This window comes from Petaurus breviceps, unplaced genomic scaffold (assembly GCF_028583685.1).
Source record: "Petaurus breviceps papuanus isolate PSGF00001 unplaced genomic scaffold, PetGlider_PUasm1.0 214, whole genome shotgun sequence".
In the NCBI taxonomy this organism is placed as follows: Eukaryota; Metazoa; Chordata; class Mammalia; order Diprotodontia; family Petauridae; genus Petaurus; species Petaurus breviceps.
The window spans coordinates 20,741,447-20,760,850 of record NW_027185863.1 but is presented as its reverse complement, the minus strand read 5'-3'; the positions used below and the strand labels follow the sequence as shown (position 1 = coordinate 20,760,850).

At 38.0% G+C, this 19,404-nt stretch overlaps 1 protein-coding gene across 1 annotated transcript in view; it reads right to left on the bottom strand.

Annotated features, from left to right (window-relative positions):
* Positions 1–19,404, bottom strand: part of EFNB2 (ephrin B2) — a 55,428-nt gene that overhangs the window by 35,178 nt on the left and 846 nt on the right. The window contains exon 1 of the mRNA XM_069094141.1: positions 18,985–19,404. This exon is cut by the window's right edge and continues 846 nt beyond it. Coding sequence (XP_068950242.1) covers positions 18,985–19,106 — 122 coding nt within the window. The 5' untranslated portion in view covers positions 19,107–19,404. The remainder of the gene's footprint in view (positions 1–18,984) is intronic.

Genomic DNA, 19,404 nt, shown 5'->3' with positions numbered 1-19,404 from the left:
TCTCTCTCTCTCTCTCTCTCTCTCTCTCTCTCTCTCTCTCTCTCTCTCTGTGTCTCTCTCTGTCTCTCTCTCTGTTTATACTATATTCTATAAGGGTAACCCAAGTAACAGAGTACTATCTTTCTCCTCCCGTACTTGTTCTTATTGGAGATGAGCTGGGCTATGTAATTGAAACTATATTTTTTGAAAGGGGAAACCATTTTTCAGCTCAGGCTCTATCTCCAAAATCATAAAGGGCTAAAAGGATGTATGAAAAAAAATCATTCCATAGACAGGAGGGCCATTTGTCCTGCTTCCCATCTTCTCTAACACATGACCAATTAGATCCTTAAGCATTTGTTCAGATTGAGCCAATCAAGACAGAAACATTTATCTACTGCCCACTTGATGTACCAATAAACATTGTGGATTATAGGTTCATAGACCTAGAATCAGAAGAGACCTTTAGAGATCATTTCATCCAACCCTGCTCCCCCCCCCCCATTTTGCAGATTAAGAAACTAAGGCCCAGAGAAGTTAAATAACTGGATCAAGATCATACAGTAGAAGAGCCAGGATTTTGAACCCAAGCTGTGACTCACAAGTATATCACTTCTTCCACATGGTTATACTACTTAAGAGTTTATTGAGAGACATCTCATACATGTAAAAGGAAGCCATTTTAAAACACTTTTAAAAAACAAGAACAAATTACTGTAGTGGAAATTGCATACATAAATATGGAAATAGCACAAAGTAAAAGTGTAAGTGGTGAGAATAAATAATAATGGAGTAACAAACTTCTTTGCCTGGCCTTTCAAACTTAGCTAACTGGGAAAGGCACGTCCTTACAGCTAGAGAGAAAAAGTGATGGTGCTTGTAGAAAATAAACCACCAGAACATCTTACTTTAAAGATGCCAGTTTCTCAGCTCTTCAACTATTTCTCTGTTTAATGGTATTCACATAAATCCCCTTTTAAAAATTATTTATATATATAGCATGCAGCATTCACCTGTGAAAGGGGAGGACCTGTTAATAATGTAATAGGATGAAAGGAAACAGAATCAAACATTTTTGTTTCAACAAAAAAAAAGTAAAAGCAAATTAAATATGTCATTGAACTTTATCAACACCATTCCCTTCTAATTTATTTTGCAGAACTTGGTTCAAAACCTATAAAAAATGGCAGACTTCTATTCTATAATATGTTACACAATAAAAACTAATTTTGATCTCAAGTCTGGTATCCTGAAGTTGGCAAAATGTTTAAACATATTACCAAAAACTTATTTGCAATTAAATTCTGAAATGTTAAGAGTACAAATTGCATTTTATTAGTATTGATTTTGCATAATTTATAAACATTTCTTCTATTACAATATCAAAATACTTTTGTCCAGATTTCTTGCCATCATTCAACTTCTATTTTTTTCCCTTTGGATACCAAGGATAACACTAGGTTTTCTTGGTATAAATAATCCATTTAAAATATTACATGATTCAAAATTTCAACACAACTGTTTTTCTTAGACCCATTATAAAAAATTACCCATATGGTCTGTATTTTCAAAGAGACACACTAATGTGTATTTTAACTTTTCAGTATTCTGTAGATCTTAGAATAATTACATAGAATATTGAAAATGTCTGTGCACTTTTAAAGTTTTGGGGTGCTATCATTTGGTCTGCAATTTAATGCAACAAAATTATACCCTTAGTAAGATGAGTCCACAATTCCTGGAACTGCAAAAGACATGATAATGCGCAGCCCTGGTTATTCTCAATCAATTTGCTGTGTTTGATCTTTATACTCTCTGAAGATAGGAGTGGGGTTACATTTCTAGGAATCTGAATCCTCAACTCACACACTTCACTACTAAGTCAAAAATATATACAGTCATAGATTTATTCACTAGCGACCTATATATGTATGAAACATACTTCCAGTTTACTATGTTTCAGGAGAAATGTATTTTTTTCCGAAAAGATTTTCCTTTTTTCTTTCTTTCTTCTTTTAATTATTAATTGCCAATGCCATGGACCACTGGTTAGAGCCCAATCTTTATAAACTATTCCAAAATTTCTGAATGAGAAAACACTCTGAAGGTTCATTGCAATTGGCTATTTTTTTCCCCTAGTTAACTCTTGATAAATGATGCATGCTGCTCTGGATCAAAGCCCAACTCTTGACCTATGACATTACCACACACTTTGGTACTTCAACTAGAAACCTCAACCTTAAAAGTTTTGTTTTGTTCTGGTTTTTCTGCAGAGATGTAATTACATTACTACAGAAGGAAAAGGAGCTCTATGTTCATTGGGAGTACAGATTACTTTAGGGAACATTTTAAGTAGTTAAGAACTACATAAATACTTTTGAAACAGGATTTAGGTCCATACTTCCAATTTGATGGCCCATTTCCTATATAGGCAAGATATTCTGTTTTACATTGATTTAAATGCTAGATTGTTTAATGATGCAGTCTCTAAATGCCAAAAAAAGAAAAAAATTTCCTCATTTTAAAATGAATAAATAAAATCAGAGGCCCAAGCATTACTACAGCCGTATTGGCTATAAAAAGAACCCTTGAAAAAATATTTCCATTTTTGTGGACAGCCCTTTACTGCCCCCTTTTGCACTCTAACATTAGAACAGGTTTCTGCAGATACTTATAGAGAAAGCAAGGGAGAGAGTGGGGTGTAGCTATGGGATATTAGGTTTATACTGAATTAAGTTACCAGATACAACTCTTGCGGCATCAAGCAATTACCTTGAAGCTTCAAGCAACCAGCACCACGAGATCTCCTTGGTTTTAAACTGCCAAGAAAGAAGGCAGAAATTGGAAGCTTTAACTGACATTTTCTATAAATGTGTATGTGGGTTGGGACAATTGCCTGTTTTCACAGGTGCCCCTTCCTTCACACTTTTCTAAAACAAAGATCATCTGCAACTTGAACCTAGTTTATTCAAGGAAAAGAAAAGTGGCAAATCAGGGATTTTATTTGATTTGGGGCCATTAAAATGTTATGAATCTCAGAGCTAAAAGTGAGGGGTGTGCATTTCAAGGTTCACACCAACAGCAAGAACAATCTTTTTTTTTTCCAACGAAAGATGATAACCTCAGAGAATCAAATGCATTGTAAGCATATGGGCCAAAAACCAGTTCCACAACTCTCCAGTGCAGTTACAAATGGCATGGATGCATCTGTGCACATGTCATGCATGCATGTATACATATATGTATATTTGAGAAAAGAAATCAATCTGCAGTCCAGGGTCTAGTTATTTACACAATACTAATTCATAATGATGGAGCCAGAGGGCTCTCTCTTTGCTCCAATATCCTAAACTTCCATATGACAAAGTCCATGTGCTATTGTGTACACTTACATTTATACTTAATCCATTTCCCTCTGTCATTCTACAATTACTGTACAAGTCACAATAATATTAAATTTCACTGCCTAGAGCACTGCACAATCGAACCTTTACTGTAATGAAAACTGACTCCCTTTGATATTAATATTGGTGTTTTTCCTTATTTATCGCACAATGCTTAAGAAGACCTGATGCTAAATTAAAGCTTTATTTTAAAAACGCTCCTAAGAAGATTATAATAGTTTTCCCCCTTTCTCCCAGAAAAAAACCCCAATTATTTATTGTTTTTCTTTATATGTGTCTTGATTACACTGTAATAAAAACCTGTTCCACAAGGAGGGTGGTAACATATACTGCAAGCAGACGATGAAAAACATATCTCCTGCTTTAAAAGATACAGAACTACAGTGTGTTAATCGCCTGAAAACAAAGCAGACACACTAAACCCATGTGTGGGATGTACGTGAGATGTTTTTTCTTTACAGGTTAACACAAACCAGCCGGTATGAGCTAAAAAAAAAAAAAAGCGAAAGAGACCAAAACAAAAACCCCACTCCCACTTATCTCTTTCAGAATGAAAACTGAGGCATTTATCTAGGTGATTCTGTAGTCCCATCCCCCTTTCAACCCCCCCCCCCCTACAAAACTCACAGTTTTCAAAGTTTCTAAAAAATTCCACAAATCCCCTACAACGGGGGTAGGGATTAAAAAATGATTGATATACAGGACAAGGAGATGGGGGATGGAGGATAGCAAATGGATGATTTCATTCATACCATAAGGCACTATGCTGGTTCTACTGCCTCCCTTACTGAAACAAATATTTCATAACCCATAGACAAAAAGAGTTTAGAGTCTTCTCTTTCCCAACTGTAATTTATTCTCACCTGCACAGTCTTGTTCTAAGCCATGCTCCTAAGCAAAAGTCTATAAAAGAGGGTGGGGACTCTGGTTATTTATAGGTGAAACAGCAGACAACAGTGGCTATTTCTTATATTTATATACATATAGATATATAAAATTTAAAGAGTATTTTCATCTAGCTTTAAGAAAACTACAGAGATGAAAGCATTCCTAAATAATCCAGTTAAAGTCTAGGTTGTATTACTTATTTGAGAAAGTAAAGAAATGGGATAGATAGATACATAGATAGATAGTAATATTACAATGTATTACAACCTAGAGTTGGAATGATGTATATTTTCACATCACCAATGTCCTCTCCACACATAATTAAAAATTTTTTTTCTATTTTGAAGCTCTTAAATTATACAAAAGGTAATATATACCACTCAAGATTTGTCTTTTTTTTTAAAGTGTGTAGTTAGATAGAGTTCCCTGTGAACCCAGTTCAAAAGACTGAATGCAAGGGATCATCTTAGATTCTACTCTGAATATTGTCTCTGTGTGAGTTGGTATTATAACCCTGGCAACAGTTTTCCAGGGACACGTTAAAACTGGTACAATAAAGGTGCTGTATGGAGGAAGGTCTTAGCAGTCCTTCATAAATCAGATAAGTGGCTGCTATGTAACCAGAGAATTCCAAGTTAGGCCTCTTCCTTGCTTTTCTCTCTCTCTCTCTCTCTCTCTCTCTCTCTCTCCCTCCCTCTCCCCCTCTCTCCCCTTCCCCTCCCCTCCCCCCCCCTCCCCCCCCCCTTTGTTTACCCCCTCCAGCTTAGGTCACTGGCACTACTGCTTTATACTCAAGCATGACAAGGAAGACACCCTTTCCTTTTTAGCAAATTCATGGAAGTTATTCCTCTAATGGTTAAAAACAGCTCACTGTTTACTCCCTGAAAGCAGAAAGCCTAAAGGAAAAAAAAAATAATGTGTGTTTGTGTCTGTATATGTATATGTACACACACATACATATGTATACATACACACACAATCACAGAGACTTCAAGGTATGGTGTTATTCACCAAAAAAACAAATGATGTAATGGAACAATGGATAGAGTCCTAGGTACAAAGCCACAAGTTCAAATCTCACCTCTTTGATTTACTGTATTCACTCAAACAATTAATTTAATTCTCTCTCAGTTTCCTCATCTGCAAAATTGGGTAAAGTTGGCCCATATAAATATCTAGGATTAAATTAAAGTTCCTAATTTAGTGCCTGGCACAATAACGGACATTAAAAAAAATGCTTGTCCCTTTTCCCTTCTAGCACCCTTCCAGGCCCTAAACCTATGATCTTAGTATGGGTAATCAATTCATGGTTAAACATATATTTTCTACTAAATATATGTCCTTGAAAAATATGATATGTGCTATAAAGCAATTTTGTGGCCAACATAGTTTTTCTCTCGCTCAACCACCCTGAGCAGCCTACAATTACCTTGACCAAAAAAAAAAAAAAAAATGGTAAGCGATGTGGAGTGATTAAAACAGGCTGCTATTGAACTAAACTGAAGTTAATTGAACATGAAGAAAGCCAAATAAAGTGCAGACACTGAATGCAGTTGGGCCTCAGGGCCCCAAAAGGAGTCAAGATGTTCCTGACTCCAAATCTGTACTTTTTATCCAATCAGGTATAGAGACCCTCTGCTGCTCAGTCAATAGGTAAACAGATGGTATGCACCAGTGAAAATGCAAATTCAAAAAGATGCACCATCCTAGACTTCGAATTACAGCAATATATGAAGACAGATAGGTTCACCAGGATTCACTGCATAGCTTCCTTAAACAAACTGCTTCAAACTTGCAGAACATCAAAAGCCAGATGGGGTACATTGAATCAATCTACAGGCAAGAAGCCAGGATTCCAGTTTGCTGTAGAAATAGGCCTGGACTTGATTTGAGTCTTCTCAGCTCTGACAAGCTGGAAGCTGGCAAAGATCCCAAAATCCAAAATAAAATGGCATTTAATTGTGACTAGATTTTTAAAAAGATGTCATACTATCTCCTTAGCCTTTATACAAACCCGGCCTCTAGCCAACCCAACTCATTGCTTATCTGACCTTTTTTTCTTTCCTCAAAACTGATCGGTTCATAAAACAGATGCCTTTCAATATACAAGAGAGTAATGTAAAATAAATATATTATTATCATATATCGTAATAAGTGGACAGTTACCCTTTAAGGGCCTAGTAACTGCTTCTGGTTTCATGAGGCATAACCTTGTTATATTAGTAATTAGAAAGAAACCATTTGGAAATCACTATATTTATATTACAAAAAACTTTATGAATAAAATAACATATATAAAAATGATTAACAAAGCAACAAAGAAATTCTATCTATCTTTCTACTCTTGTTTTGATCAGTATTTTAACCATAAGAAGTTTAAATTGGCTGGGTTGCACTTAACATACCCACATATTAAAAGTCTGGATGGATATTGGTTGAATATGTTTTTTTAAACAAGAGGGCCAATGCAGTAGAAATTAACTACATTTTCTATCCTAAAGACTAATTTCCATTTAACAGATTACTTAATTTTTCAGTGACAAAGAATGGAGTAATCATTTAGTATTTGCCTTATGTGAAGGTGAACTGGAACAGGACACAGTTGGGTCATTCATTTCTGATACACTGGGGAAACCAGTAATGGAAGCTAATTTAATCATGTAATGATCTGTAGTGAAGGTAGAAAGAACAATGGATTTGGAGTGAGAGAACTTGGTTCAAATCCTAGCCTGGTCACTTACTCTTTTTTTTTTTTTGAGGGGGGAAGGCAAGGCAATTGGGGTTAAGTGGCTTGCCCAAGGTCACACAGCTAATTGTGTCAAGTATCTAAGGCCACATTTGAACTCAGGTCCTCCTGACTCCAGGGGTCAGTGATCTATTCACTGCGCCACCTAGCTGCCCCTAGCAGCCACTTACTGAGTGACCTTGGAGAACCTCAGTTTTCTCATAGTGGAAATGAAAGAATTTGACTACATCTCTAATGCCCTTTCAAGCTCTAAATGTTATGTAATCAACTGTGCCAGGTTTTATTTTCTTCACATACACAGGGATAAATTTATTCTGAACAGCACTATTCTGAAATACTTTTAATGCATTAGAAGCAAATCCCACTGTTAAGTTCCTAAACTAATATTCTAAATAATTTCTAACACTTTACATGGAACTAACTTTGCTTGTAATATTTTCACAGAACCAATTAACAATATTCAGTGGGGTTAGGCTTATAGGTCATAGAACTTATTGTTAAATCTCCACCCTTTATTGTTTGGGTGCTTTCAGTCATGTCCAACTCTTTGTGACCCCATTGGGGGTTTTCCTGGCAAGGATCCTGGTTTGTCATTTCCTTCTCCAGTTCATTTTACAGATGAGGAAACTGAGGCAAGCAGGGTTAAGTGACTTGCCCAGAATCACAATGATAGTGTCTGAGGTCTTCCTCAGCCTTGGAGTCAGGAAGACCTAAGTTCAAATCTGGTCTCAGATACTTACTGGCTATGTGACCCTGGGCAAGTCACTTAACCTGTTTGAGAGAATAATCTTAGCACAGTGTCTAGCACATAGAAGACACTGTACAAATACTCTTCCCCTTCTTTTCTTTCACATGAATATATGTTTAAGCACTCAGTAGAGTGTATATTCCTTGAAGTCAGGGACTATTTTTGTTTGGGTATTTACAGTGCCTTGCTTAGTGTTTATTGAATCGAATTTCTGCTGTAAGTTTCCTAAGGGCCATAATCTAGGTATATAAAATAGCATAGCAATAAGTTTATGGACGACATATAATACCTATTTACCTGCACAGCCTATGTTCAGGTTAAAATATTACCACTGCTTTTTCACTTGTCCTGTCCGTTTTTTTTTTTCTTTTCCTTATTTCTTACATTTACCCATGATCCTCCACTAAAGCACTACTCTGATGCCTCAGTGCATCACACAAATGACCTTGTGCTGTTGGAGGCTAAGCCTGAGGAACATAAACTCTGGCAGCCAGTCTGGCAAATTAGAAAGGTTTCAAATATGGGTCCAATGAGTACATGGCCATCACTTAAGGAACAGCCTAGGTTAAGTCCAGAGGGGAGACTGGTTACAAAGTGGCCTGAGGGTAATTAATTTTTAAGATATAGCAACTTTAGGAAAAAATAGTAACAACTTGTAATTATATAGTGTTCCAACGTTTACAATAGCACTTTACACATATCACCTCATTTGATCTTTAGAGGAAGGTGTCATTGTTACTCTCATTCTATAGAGAAAAAAACAAAAACAGAGCTTCAAAGACTTTAGGTGATTTGCCCAGGGTCACACAGCTAAGGACTTAAGATCAGATTCAAAAGCCATGTCTTCTGCCTCCAAGTCTATCCTTTATTAAAACAGTCATCTACTTACTAAATCACAGAATTGTAATGTGAGTCAATGCATAGGCTAAAAACAGAAATCAGTTTCTTGAAATTGGGAAGTAACATCTACCCATAAGTAACTGAGAGTTTCATAGAATGATAGCTTTAGAACTGGAAGGGACCTTAGAAAGCCATCAAGCCCAGCCCCCTCATGTTACAGAGAAACTGAGGCACAATAAAACTAAGAGACTAACCCTACGTCACACAGTTAGAAAGATTATGAGGTAGGATTTGAACCCCTGCCTTTCTCACTCCAAGTTCAATGCCCGATTCCACTACTCTATAAGGGCAAGAGCTAGGTTTTCCCACTGCTTACAAACTTTTTCTTAAGAATATGATAATATAATAATTGGTTATGCCTTTAGAGGTGTTCATATAAAAGTGACATCTTTAGAAATAAATTTGGTATGTATGCAATACAGAAATTCCCATAATAATGAATAATCTTCTGAACATTCCTCTTTCACATTTGTTTGGAATTAAGCCCATATTTTCACATATAAACATATCCTAAATTGGGAGTTCCCAGGAAAGTCCCCTATATATATTTAATAAGTAATGGGCCTGCAACAGAGTGCTAATCTCACTATTTCTGTTACCTCCTTCCCCTAAAACTATTTATAACACTTTTTGTGGGGAAAATGCATTCTGGGAAAGGTATTATGAGTCTCCAGGAGTATAAAATAGATATGAAAAGGTAGTACACACACACAAAAACAGTTCTTTAGGTCTAAACTTCCCCAGAGTTTTTGAATTAGAAAACACACAGGAGAAAGACTCTACCCATATAATCATTTACTCATTCCTTTCCCCATCCCCCAAACACATTGATCTTAATCTCAAATATGCAGATGAATGTTATGGTTTAGTGGAGAGAACATGGGACTAGAAGTCAAGATATCTGAACTTTCTAGTTTTGGGTCTGCCACAGTGTGACTCTGGACAAGTCATTTAAATAAATTGATGATGATGATGATTAATGATGATAAAAACCATACCTCCTTCCAGACCAGCCCCAACAACCATGACTGAGGGGAGAAGTTATTGTGGAGAGGGGGCATATCTTCCTCATTACCACCATCAACAATTGCTAACCAAATGCCACCAAAAGGTAGAGGAACCCTGGGAGTGACAGCTCCCCTCTCCCCCCCTCTCCCCTCCAACCATTTCTGCTTCCAACCTAGCCTTCACAGCATGGCCAAATGATTCAAAAGCAGAAACCAAGATTTTATCACTGGAAATCACAGGGAAGAAAAATTGCCATCTGCTTGCCTCTGCACCCTACGAACCAAGGGCCATTTCCACCTGACTTGCAGCTGAAACCTTCCCTATTTGTAATCTTTCCCCATTAGAATGTGAGCTCCTTGAGAGCAGGGCCTCTGACTTCTCTATTTCTACACCCAGCACTTAGCATAGTGCTTTCCACATAGTATTTAATATGCTTTATTCGTTTATTCATTCATAGTAACAATTCGTTTTTGTAAAGCTTTAAGAGTTTCAAAGCACTTTTGACATATTGTCATTTAATCTTCTCAATGGCCCTGTAGGGTGGGTAGTGCAAGTATTATTATCTCCATTTTACCGAAGAGTAAACTGAGAGTTAGAGAGAGGTTAAGTGACTTGCTAATCGTCACACAATTAGTAAGGAACACTTTCCAAATCCTGTGCTTTAACCACAATAAGATGCTTTGGGTCTCAGTTTCCTCCCCTATAAAACGAGAGAGCTGTATTAATGTTCCTTTACAACTCACATTTTAAAAATTCTGTAAATCTGGGCAAGAGAAGCAAAAGTGAGTGTGTGAGAAGGGTTTGTCTGAAGGATAAAATGCCTCGGGTCTAATGCAGACCTGGCTAGTGAGAACTACAGGAATGTAGCACAACCTCTAATTAAAATTGGCTGCCACCGAAGTAAAGCAAAGGGAGAATGTGGGTGATTGTTTTAATCAGAAAGAGAAAATAGAAAGGTTCTGTAGTATTGAAATACAATGATGGGCTTTGAAATCAAAATGGTGCAGGACACCTAGGGGGTATTCATTCACTTAGAGCCTTCCTAATGTGTACCTGCCACTTAACTATTTTGGAAATCCACATATTTAGTACTTTGGAGAACAGGAAGAGCAAACCAACTAACACTTCATTATTGCCATTTTCCCCATCATCTGTTGTTTAGAAAACTACTAAGAGCTTGTTTTCCAGACTTGTTTTCCACAGTGGGACTTTCTCATATTACGTGTTTTTATTTGAAATCAGCATGAATACATTCACCAACTGCAAAATTTTCTGGACCCTAAGTATACCCTTAAATTTATATATAAAAATGAACAATATTTTGATACTATAGAACCTACTGCTGATTCTCTGTAGGAGCTACATAAATAGGCCTACCTGGCATTCAGTGCATAGAAAATAGTTCATAAATGATCACCTACTCTTTCCTATGGTTTATTAGATAGATACACTACCCTTATCCATAATATTTCTGAAATGTGTCATGGCAAGTAGGTTGGAAAGCTAAATGGTGTATAATGGTAAGCAAACAAATGAGGTTGCTTTTTGCATTATTTCTTTAATCACTTTAACCCTAGTTCTAACTGAAAGCATAAGGCCAGAGTAATTCAGCTACTTCTTTTGTCATTTGCCTGCCATAAATATGCACCAGTCTGCATTTGAAAAGCTGAAGGAGGCCGCAAGCTTGCTGGACATTTATCATGCTCTGTTCCCTGTTAACAAGCAAATACTTTAGTTGAATGGCCCATTAGCAATCATTGTCAAATGCAGAATGCAAGGTGCTTGGATGTGACCAGCCTGTAAATTAGAAGTGGGTATCCCTTGGCTTAGCAGAGTCTGGATAAATGAAAAAAAAAAAAAAAGATCTTTTGATATAGACTACTGAAGGTTAAATTAGGCAAGGAGGTGGAATGCACCAGCACTCCACAGGCACTGTCTATTTGCTTGTGTGACATTTTGTAAAACGAAAAACATCCCAAAAACAAAACCAAGAAGGGGGAAAAAAATTCCTTAAATTCTACTAAAGAATAAATATGATTACCAGCAATTCAGATGTGTCTAGGGATTATCAGGGTAAAAAACTTCAATAGAAAATTGAAGGTCTAATTAAGATCTTTCAGAGACTTTCATTGGCCAAGTGTAGGAACTTAGAAAGCTGCCATAACCAAGGCCTCCAAGAATACACCACTTAATTCCACTTTGTCTAACACATCTGAAATTTACTCCCTCCCTCAAGATACACCTTCAGTATTTTCTTAGTGCTTAAAGTGTAGGCTCACTCAAAGTAATGGTAAGATCTTTCCTAGCAGCACGAAATGACAGGCAATAAAGCAAATATTTCCTTTGGGGCTTGTTCCTATAGGATGTTAACTCTGCATGGTACCTAATGATAGGTTCAAAGGCCTTTAAAAAAAATAACTAAATTGTAAGTGTGGAGGGCAAAAGGAAAAGATCAATGTCTTTACAAGGCTGCTCAGGATAGGTGCAATAAAAGATCTACATAGAACAACTATGTTGGATCTTACTTTCAAAGCTACAGACCATTAAACTTGTTTCTTATGAAATCTTCACAAAGTCTAGTACAGCCTGTCTTCCTTAACCCAGAGATTGATTTTGACATTTCAGAAGTAAAATATCACCTGGATTAGCCACATCCCTTTTGGCATATTGGATTTACTGCTAATTTGAATTAAAACTGGATTTCCCCCTTTTATTTTTGGTAGGGTGGGAAATGCAAAAATGACAGAAGAATTATCTTGCTGAGGGAGAGGGACAATGTGTAATGTTTATCTTTGCCTCTCCCATGCAGTGTGAGAGTGAGACCAGTCTGAAAGATGGCTGAAATCAAAAGGTCTCTGTTTTCTTTTCAGATAACCCCAGCCCTACCTATCCCCTCTGGTCTCTGTTCCTTCCCAGCATGTCCCTGCCTGAAGCCCAAATAGATTAAGGAAACAAACTCAGAGTGCAGCTAATCCTACAGAATAGTTGCTGCTGTTAGGCCAGGAGTTAAAAAGGAAAATCTTCCATAGCCTAACAACTGCAGTGATCTGAAGTTTTAATCAGTCCAAATCTCCCCCAAAAGGGGGGAGGTGGGAGGGAGGGGAAAAAAAGGAAAAAAAGGGCAGTAAATGAAATCTACCTTTACCATATTATACACCACCAATGAGCAAGAACTGAGCAGCTTTTCTTCACTCCTTTAACCATCCCAGGCCACAAGTAGGCCTTTCATACTTTCTAATCCTAGTTTCCAAGTTCTGTGCAGTTCTCACATAATACCTAACAGCCTCGAGCAAGGACCTTAGTTTTCTACACCCTTTTCAGAGACATGTCATTTTTAACATCAAGCTAATCTATATGTTGCCATGGTATCACTCTTTATCTGCCTTTACATCTTATGAACTGCATGGATTTACCACATTATTTTTATCTGAAAGACAGAAAATGGTGGTTTTATTGCCATACAATCAGATTACTGCTGCTAGTTTCTCTATGCCTTTTTACCATACTTCAATCAAAAGGGATCAGTTTCTTTATACTCTGCCCTTGATTTACATTACATCTGTAAAGACCTAGTCTGGGTTGTAATCCCCTTATTAACTATGACCAGGGTTGATTTGCCTAAAAATAAAAGCAAATTGTGTCAGACCCTTTCACTTTGTTTTTGATTCGGAACTACAAAATGGATTACTAAAGAAATCTTCAGAGTTCACACGGCTGGTATAGTGCTGAATTTAAAATGAGAATTAAATAAGTTAAGCAGGGGAGCCGTGTCAACGGTTTACATTTTCCATCATGGGAGAAGGGCTGAATTGCTTACGTCTTTGTATTCTCTGCCTTTATAGAGACAATGAAGCCACAGGAGTTTTTCCAAGCTGTTCTAACGCTGTCCCATTTGCCATCCTTCCTTCTTTGCTTTTCATATATGCCATCTCTCTTTAATTCTCCCCTCCAAAAAAAAAAAAAAAAACCCAAACCTCTTCCCTGAAAGAACTAAGTCCTGGCTAGAAGCTTATAGTTCTATGGGTTCTGCATATTTTAATCAAAATATTTTAAACAGTTGAACACTCCCATTTAAGTCTCCACAAGGCTCCACAAAGGGTGAGCTCATAAGCAAATCTATGTAGATGTATGATAAGTGACCTGAAAAACTGGTTCTTTATGTCAGCAGCAAAAGAAGGCAGAGATTAGCCACACATGTAGGCCATTTTAATCATGATTTTTCTCAGAAGACCACTTTTCCTAATTTGCAATTAAGGATCATAAGAATAAAGTTTTCATTAAAAAAAAAAAAACTTTTAAAAAAGTGATTAGGGCCTATCATATGTGCTCCCTTTCCTTACCACTCCCATTTCTGTGACTCATCACTGCAGTTATCCAGGGATTTCAAATAGTTGCTCATCAGGTGAATGTTCTGTGAAAAGGTGGCTCTAAGTGATGTGTCACACTGAGCCTCAATGAGCTCACTAAAATATATCAGTGGAGAGCTGAGGTAAAAAAAAAAAAAAAGATTTCATCACTTTCCTGCAATGCCAATGGAAAGGTAATTACTGCACTCCCCAACTGGTTGGCCTTAGTAAAGTTTACAGATAAGAGGCTTTTCGATAATTACTATAAATAATATGCCAATTATACTCCAGTTGATCCTGCTCAAGCAAGGCCAGAGGAGAGCATTCCAAAATTCTGCTCTTGCTGGTCTAGAAGTCTCTTGCTAATTCACCTGCACTAATAACGTCTTACAATAGGTGTCAGGAATACTTATTAGGGTTGGAGGCGCTATTCGAATTTCTTAGCATTATTAGCAGGGCAAGTGTCAACAGCTTGGCTTTGTAGAAGATTTAAAACCAAGTGCTTAACCAGTCAGTTTAACCTCTAGCTCCTATTTCTGAAGCCTGAAGTTGTAATGGCTTGAGGTTAAAAAGTGCAGTCCCAAGACACAGGATTCCCAAATAAATTCCACCCTGAAAAGAAGGCAACCCAACATGTTGTGAGATATCGCTTTAGCGAGTTCTTTGTGCTCTGGCTGGCTCAGTTGTCCTGTGAAACAACGACTGTCCATTACCTACAGTTTATCATCCTGACAAGATGTGAGGAATGTGGATGTGAAAGCCGAACAATTCCCACCCCTGGTGCTTTGTCCTTTTTTTCTCTCTATATTAAAACCCGACAAGATTAACCCAAACTCAAGCTGCAGAGCATAGTTCAAGGGGCTATTCAATCAGCAGTGAATGTGCATTTGTTTACTTACAAAAATAAGAATTTCAGATACAATGGTGGGGGGGGGGGCAACTGGCTTATATATGCGACTGAATAGACTGTTTAAATAGGACTCTCCATTGTAGTTTTAGTTTATCAATCTCTGACATGTTAGTATTTATTCAGAGGTAGACTCTAGCAGAGTCCATGTATTATAGGTTATCTGCCAATTATTCAGCCACTCTTTGTTTTACTTGAGTCAATCAATATCAGGAATAGAGCATGATGTAGAGAAAGATCCCATGGAGAAAGAAAAATGCTTTGTTAACCTGACATGTGGTGTGCAGGGAATCACAACCTCAGACACAAAAAAGCACTTTTTCCTGATAACTGGGCTACTGTAAGACTTGGCCAAAATCATCAATAAAGTGAGCAGAATTCATTCTGAGAAGTAATATGAAGGCACTGCCATTTCCTGTCAAGTGAACTTGTAGAATAGGATTGGGGTGTACCATTTTATTTGAACAAAAACCCTGAAGTGGGGGTGTGGTGGTGGTGGTAGAAATAATCCTTGACTTAGGCATGTTAATGAAGTAATAGAAGCTATGCTTCCATAGTCATTCTTGAATTCCCCAAAGGAAGACTTAATAGCCTCAAATGCTACCATTTACCTAAGTCGACTATAAAAGGTAGCAATGCAATTTATATAATTTTACAGGGTAGTTACTATGTTTCATTATGTGACATTCCTTTTCATTAATTCCTGAATGTCCTGGGATTTGGGGGGGATAGTGTGATGAAAGTAGCTATGGAGACGGTGAATTTGCAAAGGATTTTCTGGACCCTGTGTTCAAACAGCTGCTGCACGCTCCCTATGCCAACCACCTGCTAAAAAAGATGACCTCCAAACTAAACAAAACTGATTGTGTTTATATATGTTTCAGGATAAATCCATGATGGCACACTTTATATTAGCCTCAGACATTAAATTTCAATGTATCTGACTACTTCCTGTAGCGCCAGACTTGCCAATTGAAACTTTTCATTGGAAATGAATATGCAACTTCCACAAATAACCTGCTTGACATTAAAAGCCTGCAATTATTATATTAAGGCTAAAAGGGGGTTCTTTACCATCGGTTTTTTAGTTTCAGGTGGCCACAGGAAAAAAACCAATTCTGATTTCTCAAGTTAGCACTCTTCTTATATTCTCTGTGAGGATGACCTTTTCCAAGGGAAAAATTATGCAGGATCCTCTGGGCAAACAATAGTGACAAGAATTAGAAAGAAATTCTTCTCTTGAAAAGTGGAGCAAACACAGCAGTATCAGTAATGTCAGCTTCTTTCAAAGTACGGGCCTCCGACTGGACTATAAATCAATGACCCCAACAAAAGAAAAAGACTAAGTTTAATAGAGTGATTCTTCACAACAGTGATGACCCTTCAATGGCTCACTTATTCCATCCCAAAACACATTTACATAACTTTAAAGACTAGGTATCTATAGTGTTTGTTTAAATGGGGGGGGGGAAGCGCCTTAAATATTATCATCTGAATTTTTTTTTAAGTGGGACCTTTCCAAATTCAGAAACACGAGGAACAAAGAGTGTTAATGCTGAATCAAAGACACAGTTTAACACTGAAAGAGCTTAAGTCAGAAGAATGTAAATATATTCGAAGAAGGGTTAAATACAAACATTTCCATCATGAAAGGAAAAATCAACACCTAAGAAGGGCCTATTAGTGAAAGTGAGAAGTAAGGATAGCCTAACCAGACAGGGTAGAGAAGAGGGCCAGCCTGCTGACAGCATTACATATTGGAAGAGTGACCTCTGTAGGAAAAAACTGCTCCTAGCTCCAGAATACACATCCATTCCTCCAGTGCAGTTTATGTGCCAGTATTCTCAGCCACAACAGGCCTACCAGTGCATCCTGTTCCTTGTACCTATTAAGCTTTTACACTCTACTCAACTGGCATATTGCATTTTTGGTGGGGTGGTAGGCTTTTTAATCACTACTTTCTAAGTCAAGGAAAAAATAATAATTACCATATGTTTTTAAAGAGCATGTCCAGACAGGTAGGCTAAATTGAATCCTTACACTAACTTCTAAACTGCACAAAATGTTTAGAATATTATCTTGTAGCACTGAAGGTTTTTGAAAATTACTAAAATCATTTCCCCCTTTTGAATAGAGAATATTTGGGTAACTTTTTTAGTGAACATCCAATCTTAATATTCACGAGAATGATGAGAGAAATCTATAATCAATTTTCTTCTTGAAAAAGAATGGAAGGTAAATTCTTTAGTAGGGGACATTATTTCTATTTCTTACTGCTATTTCTTACACCCATAAATCTAATCTAAAATTGCTTTAGACCTGGATTAGACGCCACAGATCTGGCTGGTAGTACAGAGCTCCCTAATTCAAAAATCAGTCTACATCACTTCATCATAGGCTTTCCCGACTTGTCTTTATGCTGGTATCCTATAAAATAAAGTTTCACTGGAGCAGGAAGTGATACACATCCCTAGAATGGTTTAATATGCAATGTTGAATTCATATGTAAACACAATTGCCGCATTAGTTCTGGCTACTATTCTTAAAAATGTATTTCACTGAAGCCTCAGTTTAGTGTAATATCCGTCACAGAAAGTTGTGCTCTCCTAGACCTTTCATCCAAATTTGCCGAGTAATAGAGGTGGATAGGGTTCGAAGGTAGTAGGGAGGTGCTGGTAAAGGATGAAGACGTCATAAAACCACCCTTTCTCTAAATAAAACTTTTGTTTAGTTTAGATTTGGTAAATACAACCTAGATTGAGTTCTTATCGAGATAAAACACATCTGAACACTGTACCTTCTAAGGAATCCGTCATCACAAAGGAATCCTTTCCAGAACATCAGATTCCTTCTATCTCAAAATTGGAATATTTTAGGATGCAAATGAATGTAAACCCCCTAGCTTCAAGTAAAAACTCTTTCCATAAAGAGCCCGCTATTATAACCACATCCAGCTCTCTTCCATGGCTTGTTAATGAAGAGAAGCACAGAGCGGTATAGAAGCAAAGAAGCGTTTATGCAATTTAAAATTCGATTTCTCTGGGGGATGCGGAGTAGGGAGATACAAGTTCGCCACCCAAGTTCTATCTTTGGATTCGCGGTAGTAGCTGTCTGCAAATCCCCATGGGTAGTATTGCCTCGGGTTGGCTGTCCAGATGAGGTAGCGGTAAGGGTTGCCCGTGAGAAGTATAGACGCTTAGAAATGCGGAGTGGGGGTGGGAATCAAACGGGGTTTTTGTTTGTTAATCCCTGGGGATTTCTTGATCCTTTTTCCTTTCCACCTCTTCACCACCGCCCCATCACACGCACACGAGATCCAGCTATTACGCTTCTTAATTTCACCCTCACCTTGCAACCAAATCAATTCCTATGGATAAAAGAGATCTTTGCTGTCGTTCCACAGCCTCTCTCCCACTCCCCGGTCCCCTGCCCCCGGCCCCCGCTCCCCTCCCCACACACACTCCCACCTCTCCAGCGCGTAACGTTTGTTGTGGCCAGGGTTTTTTCCCCCCTCCTCTTAAAGAATTGAGGCTCAGGTATAGATAATCTGACACCTTTCAGTGGAGTGAAAGATGAAACCAAAGGCTTTTAGCACCGAAGAACGCTTTCTTTGCTTTCCTTTGGGGGATGGGAAGAGGAAAGGGATGTTTTTTTCTTTTTTCGGTGGCCCAGAAGCTAGGGGATGCCGCTGCTCTAGCAGAAGGCTCTAAACCAGAGGAGGGAGTCTCCACCTAGTGAAAAGTGACTAGAGAAGGAAGGTTGGGGGCGGGGAGAGGGGAAAGGGTTAAGGCTCGGTGGTTAGATTAATAAAAAGAAGACGTGATCCGAGACGGCGGTTTCAGCGACGGCCGTGGCACCTTCCTCTGGGAGAAAGCACTTGAGAATACCGCACCAACCCCGGGGGAGCACGGTGCCACTGGCGAGGGGGAAAGTGCGCTTTGAATCTCTAATTCCGTTTTTACGATGTTGACACCGATTAGAAATACAGGAGCTGGCAAAAGAAGATGCAAGAGGATGAAGGAAGGGAAAGGGGAATTAAATGGGCGAATGAAACTTACTTGGAGTTCGAGGAATTCCAATATATCGGTTCTAAAACTATCGATCTGGAAATTGCAGTCCTGAATAAAACCATCCAAATTCCCCAACAGTACTTCCAAACGGAGTCCCTCCTCACAGCCATGCTCGAGCCGCTCCAAGTCCCTTTTTGCAAAGCCTCTCCCAACTCCTTGAGATTTCCGTACCTGAATAGGACCAAGTATTGCGCCCGTAATTCCAATTCTTCCGATTAAAAAATAATAATAATATAAACCTAAAGCAAAAAATGATCTGTGCACTTGGTGATTGCTGCAAGCGAATTTACTGAGTCATCTGAGTTACAGTGGACCTTCGAGCGCTCCTCCAAACGAATGATTCCAGAATTCAGCTATACCCCCAAAGCAAAAACTCTCTTTGAGTCCCCCCACCCACCCCCCGCCGCC